At 46.2% G+C, this 6923-nt stretch overlaps 1 protein-coding gene across 2 annotated transcripts in view; it reads left to right on the forward strand.

Annotated features, from left to right (window-relative positions):
- Positions 1-6261: 6261 nt before the first annotated feature.
- Cnga3 (cyclic nucleotide gated channel alpha 3) overlaps positions 6262-6923 on the forward strand; it is a 30068-nt gene continuing 29406 nt past the window's right edge. For both annotated transcript variants that reach the window (XM_021199062.1, XM_021199063.1), the window contains exon 1: positions 6262-6362. In XM_021199062.1, the coding sequence (XP_021054721.1) occupies positions 6262-6362 (101 nt within the window). The remainder of the gene's footprint in view (positions 6363-6923) is intronic.

A 6923-nucleotide genomic window follows, 5' to 3' on the forward strand; every position in this document is an offset into this window, starting at 1 on the left:
CACGTTGAGGTCACTGTCACCTTCATTGCTGGCAGGATGAACCTTGCCCCTGTTTTGGAAAATTAAGTTATGTTTCACATTGCCAGCCCTTACGGCGTGGATGGTAAACCAAAGAAGCCCCACTGTGGACTTCAGAGCCAATGAGAACCAAGAACCAGCTTCTCTCAATTGCAACATCAGCGTCTCTACTGCCTCATGGACCCTGGGGATTAGCAGCTGTGGACTTGGGAGCCATGCCCACAGAGAGCTCTCCAGTGTTAGCAGTTTCTGGGTTTCTTGTATTTGTTTGTTTCCTTGTTTATATTTTTTTTCAGCATAGCCTCAGGGTCCTTGGCCTCTCTCGTGAGAACTCCTTGAATGTTATCAGGAGATGTGACAGTATCACTCTCTTGAGATACCTTAACTGAAGAACTGGTAAGGGGAAGGAGGAGGAGGAGGAGGAGGAGGAGGAGGAGGAGGAGGAGAAAGAGCCCCTAGTTTACCCTCCTTCTATGAACTGTACACTTAGCAAGTAACTAAAAGAGCTAGACTTTGTCTCTTTTAAGAATATTTCAGCTTATTCAGGAGGAGTGCTAGAGCGTCTGCAGTCTGATGAGATGAAGAGTCTGGTTAGCGATCACCAACCAGAAGCCATGGTGAGGCTCAGCGTGGCTCTGACAAAAGAATGCAGCCCCACCCTTTGTAATGTTACCCTGACATCCCCCACACACACAAAACAAAACAAAACAAAACTGGATTCCTTATTTGAACACCCCTCAGTGTGATTGGCAGCACATCAAGCATGGCTTAGGGTTGGAACTGGCAAAATCTGTAGCATAACAAAGTACAAGACAAAGGGACACACAGAGAAAACTTTAAATTAAAACCTATCAATAAATATATAGTCATTCAAAACACACGGTCGTTATTTGAGTTCTGATCCTTTTTACCTTTTTATAAAGATGGTAATTTATGACACATATGACTCAACTAGAACAAAATCTTTTGGGTTATATTTACACAATGATATACATTTTGCCCTGTCCAACCTGAAAGATAAAATTAAAGGAGAAATTAGGTTTATCCCTAAACATTGCGGAACCTGGGTCCCTTAATAACTCCCATATGCTTAAATATCTAACTACTTAGTGGTGATAAACCCCTCTCCCAAGACCAAAACAACACAAAACCTTGGTCGAGAACATGCACGCAGGTGGGTTGTTTGGGGAGAGATTTGAAGGGAGGGCAGTAGGGGCCTTAAACAAAAAGGGAGGGATGGACAGCAAAGCCACCGTACATCACCGAACAGACCATGGCTCTAGGTGGCAGGGCATCTCCAAGGAGCCCCTAGAGTGTTCTTCAAAATCCTCTTCCTGAGGGATAGAAGACTGACTACACATGCTCTGAGCCCTGATTCAATTAATGGAGCGTTGCCCAGGGGGTATTAAGTCTGGTAAGTGCCTCTGGGTTTGTGCCTGTGACAGAACAGCTGAAGTGTTGCAAGAATGTGTTTCTCAGGGGAAGCAGGTGGAAATCCACTAGCCCACAGCACAGCTGAGGTATTGCCAGGCTATCCAGCATGATCCAGTTGGCATAGCAACAGCTGAACTGAAAGATGAGCAGGAAAGATGTGAAGTAGAGGATCATAGATGTCTATTACCTAGGCCCAGTTATCAATTATACTGTGAAGTTACACACGATCCAACTCCCTACTTTGACAGATAACTCTTTCATTGTGCCCTTGAGGTTGACTTCAGACTGTGACAGTATGGTGACATTTGATTCCTAGTCTATGACCTACCCTGTGCTCTCCCAGCCCTGGGTCCACCTTGTGTCGCAAGGATCCTTGAGCACATCTGTGTGGATACTTTGCCAAAACAACCACGCTCCCTTCCTTTATCCCTCAGAGACACTGCCCCCTGGCCTACCTTGGACCTAGAGGAGTGCATATTAGGACCACACCCAGGAAGTATCCTAGGGTCCTAGTACCCTTTCTGTTATCGAGATAAAGCCATTCTGACCAAAAGCCACTTGAGGAGGAAAGGTTTTGCTTGGCTTACATGTCCATATCATAGTCTAATAAATACTGAGAGAAGTCAGGGCAGAAACCCAAAGAAGAAGAAAGAATGAACTCAGGAACAGAAGCAGAAACAGTGGAAGAATACTTGGCTACTGGCTTCTTCTGCTTCTTCTTCTTCTTCTTCTTCTTCTTCTTCTTCTTCTTCTTCTTCTTCTTCTTCTTCTTCTTCCTTCTTTCTTTCTTCTTCTTCATGTCTTACTCAGATTACTTTAGATCCAACCCAGGACCACCTGCTCAGGGAGGTCACCATTCATTATGGGCTGGACCCTCAGACATCAACCGATTGTCAAGGAAATGTCCCTGATGATTTGCCTACAGGCCTCTGATGAAGGCCTTTTCTCAACTGAGGTCTCCTTACAAAGGAGAGTCTCTTGTCTGTCTTTCTAGAGAAACCCCCAAACTGCTTTAAAGTTTGCTGTGGACCCCACTAGGTGGTTAGCTCCCTCCACAGAGGACAGAGAACACTCTAGCAGCTGGGGTTTATAATCTACTATTATTCTCTGACAAATTCGGGCTTCTAGAGTGTTCTCTAGCACATAGTAACTGCTCTGTTAAAAATGGTGAATGGGAACTGGAGAGATGGCTCAGCAGTTAAGATCACTGCTTGCTCTTCCAGAGGTCCTGAGTTCAATTCCCAGCAACCACATGGTGGCTCACAACCATCTGTAATGGGATCTGATGCCCTTTTCTGTTGTGTACGAAGATAGCTACAGTGTATTCATGTACATAAAATAAATATCTCTAGCCGGGCGTGGTGGCGCATGCCTTTAATCCCAGCACTTGGGAGGCAGAGGCAGGTGGATTTCTGAGTTCGAGGCCAGCCTGGTCTACAGAGTGAGTCCCAGGACAGCCAGGGCTACACAGAGAAACCCCGTCTCGAAAAAACAAAAAAGGAAAACAAAAAAAAATGTTGAATGGACATTTTAAGTTGAGTTTATTGCTTTTAGCAATAAACATACATCAGCTCTAAAGTCTGTGGAGACAGGTGTGGTAGTTTGAATGTGGAATGCCCCCCATAGTCTTGAACACTTGGTCCCCAGTTGGTGGCGGTGTTTGGGGAAGGTTAGGTGGTACAGCCTTGCTAGAGGAAGTCACTGGGGGCAGCAGGCTTTCAGAAGAAGAACCCTGTCCTATCTCCAGCTTGCTCTCTGCTGTGTGCTTTGCATCTGAAGATGTGAGAGAGTCTGGCAGTGGTGGTGCTCACCTTTAATCCTAGCACTTGGGAGGCAGAGGCAGGTAGATTTCTGAGTTCTAGGACAGACAGGGCTACACAGAGAAACCCTGACTCAAAAAAAAAAAAAAAAGTGAGAGCTCTGACTCTGGCTGCCTGTTGCTTGCTGCTGTGCTTCTGAATCACAGCGGACTCTCACCCTCTGAAACCATAAACCCAAATAAACTCTTTCTTCTACAACTTGCCCCTGTCATGCTATCTTCGTACTTCCACAGAAAAGCCACCAGACATCTCCAACTGGAATCTCTCTCTTCTTAAACCTGTTCTTTTCCGTAGTTTCCTGCTTCGGTGGTTTGCAGCCCTGCTCTGAAAGCCAGCTATGATGACATAATCCTCAGACCCTCTCCCACTACTAGCCCTTACACTCACTGATACAGTATCCTGGCACAGTCTACTCATTCACTGGTTTTTCAGTTTATCCAATTCATTATCAAGGCTAGGCGACTGTTGGGTGCAGGCCACTATTCTCTCTCCTCCTGAGACCCTAAAGCAGATTTTAGCTGCTCTCCTCACTCACACCCAGGTCCCCCTGAATACATCCTTCCTGATGCAGCCAGAGGAACCTTTGTATCTCTGACACATCCTCACTGGATGTCAGAGTAAAGTCCAAGTTTCTTGGGACCACCTGCAGGGCCATTGTTGTACCAGCTGCCTCTCTAGATGGCAGGTCCTTGAAAAAGCTGTCCTGGTTAGTTTTTGTCAACTGGACACAAGCTAGAGGTATCCAGGAAGAAGACTCTCAATTGAGAAGATGCCCCCATCAGACTGGCCTGTGGTCAAGCCTGTGAGGTATTTCCTTGATTGATGACTGATGTGGCATGACCCAGCCCACTGTGGGTGGCGCTGCCCCTGGGTAGATGGCTCTGGAGTGTATAAAAAACAACCTGAGCGATCCAGGAAGCACAGCTCCTCCATGGCTTCTGTATCAGTTCCTACCTCCAGGTTCCTGCCTCGACTATAAGTTGTAAGATCAAATAAACCCTGTCCTCCCCAAGTTGCTTTTGCTTATGGTCCTTTATCACAGCAAATTTTTTTTTAAAGCTAGCTAGAACCACGGGCTTTATCTTCTCTTTAGAAATTATAAAATTTGGAATTCCAGGTTGAAACTATCAAACATCAGAGGTGAATCAAGACCCAGCTGAGCCAGGTCCGCCCTAGGTAGCCTGGTGCTCTGACCTTGGTTGCAGGGCCACTGGCTGCTTCCCACGGTGTCCTGGACAATTTAAATTGACCTTCCTTTGGAAATAAAATTCATTTAGTCCCATGAGTCATTGAACTATTTCTAGAAATTATCGTTCCCTCCCTGAAGTGACCTCTACTGACATTTGAAACACTTGGGCTCTGGGGCTCCTTCCAGAGAGCCTGTGCTGGCCTGTTTGGGTGACCCCAACCTCAGGGGATTATCTTGAAGCTGGAAGACCTCTCCAGGAGTAATAAACATGCCACTCTCAGCAACTGTGCTCCTGCATTAGCTTCTTCTCCTCAGCCACAGGGACACCCTCCCCTGTCAGCTGCAGGACAGCCTTGTGTCAATTGCGGCATAGGCCGCAGTGGAGGTTTGATCTTATTTTGGCTGGACATGCTATGCTACCTCACATCTCTGAGTTTGGTGTGGTCATCTACTGGAAGGGGTAACGGTTACAAAAAGCTCATTGTAATCATTAAATGAGGTGAGTGTGTCTTACATTTGACACCACCTGTTTTTAAATAGGACCTCACTATGTAGCATTGGCTGGCCTGCAGTTTACCATATACGCCAGGCAGGCCTTGAACTCCCTGCAGCCCCCTCCCTGCCTCTGTCTCCTGAGTGTTGTGATGACATCACACCCGGCCCTGGCTCTCACCTTTAAGGGTTTTATGAATACCGAGTACTGTTATTTTCTTTCACATACTAAGTCTGGAATCAGAACTTGTTTAGTTGTTATTGTTTGTTTGTTTTCAGTGCTAGTGTTAAACTCAGAGCCCCACACGTGTTAAGTGTCAGAAATGTGGACCCTGACTTTATAATAAGAGCACTGGAGGCGCAGAGCAGCAGTGACAGCAGTTTGTTTTGCAACCTTCGCAAACTCAGGTGTCACCGAGGCAGAGATTTAGCACAGAGAACTGTTTTTCCAAATCTGACTCAGGCCACGCCCTCCCTTTCCTCACTGGCTGAGCACTCTTGAGCACCATCTGGAATTTTTCTTTCCCTCTGCTGACTACATTCCTCTTTTTCCCCCTCCTCAACAGAAACCATATGTGATTTCATCGCTATGTTTTATATTCCATTTCCTTTAGAGTTTACAAAGTACGTGATTGCTATGTCTGCAGGTTGTCAACAAAGCTTGACTCTTGGTCATTCTCTACTCTCGGCTTCTGACAGAGTCAGAGCAGGCTAGATCTGCAAGCTCCCAGTCTCTGTGCTCGGCTGTAATTGGACCTGTGCTCCTACAATGACTCAGAAACTTTCATTTTGAAAATAAACCCTCCTATTTTGTAACTTACGCTGGGCAAGTCCAATCTACCAATTTTTAAAATTATTATTTATCTTTATTATTACACTAAACAAGTGCAATCTACTGATATTTACTACTTACAGTAAGCAAATGCAATGTACCACTAAGCTGAACAACCAACTTTAAAAGGTATATTGAGGATGGAGAGATAGCTCAATAGTTAATAAAAGCACTTGCTACTCTTACAAGAGAACCATGTTTGGTTCACAGTATTCATAGGGTGGTTAAAAACTGTGTATAACTCCAGTTCCTGGGAATCCGATTCTTTCTTCTGGCATCCATAGACAGTGGACACACACACCATGCACATGCAGATAGAAGATCCGTATATGAAAATAAATCTTTAAAAAAAAGAAAGACCAGTGCTTTGAGAACCTTTGTTTACCGTAAGTTGGCTTTGCAGGAGCCCTGATGCTATACCTACTTTGTGTTCATGTTATAGCAGTTACCCCGTGCCGAATGTGACCAGTCCGGAGATGGCCAAGGTGAACACCCAGTGCTCACAGCCCTCCCCGACCCAACTCTCAATAAAGGACACGGACAGAGATCTCGACCACGTAGAGAACGGCCTTGGCAGGTAAGACGGGCTTGTTTCCTGCATGGTTCCTGGGCCCTAGATCATGGAGAAGAGCGTCTTAGTGTTGGCCAGCCCTGAGACGGCACCCAGGTGATTCACAGTTCATTGTACTGTCTTAGTTTCTTCTCCCGTTCTGTGGAACAAATACCCTGACCAAAGCATCTTAAGGGGAAAAGGGTTGTCGAGGCTCACAGTTCAGGGCACAGACATCATATCATGGTGGCAAAGTCAGGGCAGCAGAAGCCTGAAACAGCTAGTAACAGTAGTCACAGTGACATCCACAGTGACATGCACAGTCACAGTCACATCCACAGCCACATCCACAGTCACGGCCACAGCCATAGCCACAGTCACATCCACATCCACATCCACAGTCACATCCACATCCACATCCACAGTCACAGCCACAGTCACATCCACAGCCACAGCCACATCCACAGCCACAGTCATATCCACAGTCACATCCACAGCTACAGCCACAGTCACAGTCACAGCCACAGTCACAGCCACATCCACATCCACAGTCACAGTCACAGCCACAGCCACATCCACAGTCACAGT

The sequence above is a fragment of the Mus pahari genome, chromosome 5 (genome assembly GCF_900095145.1).
Source record: "Mus pahari chromosome 5, PAHARI_EIJ_v1.1, whole genome shotgun sequence".
In the NCBI taxonomy this organism is placed as follows: domain Eukaryota; kingdom Metazoa; phylum Chordata; class Mammalia; order Rodentia; family Muridae; genus Mus; species Mus pahari.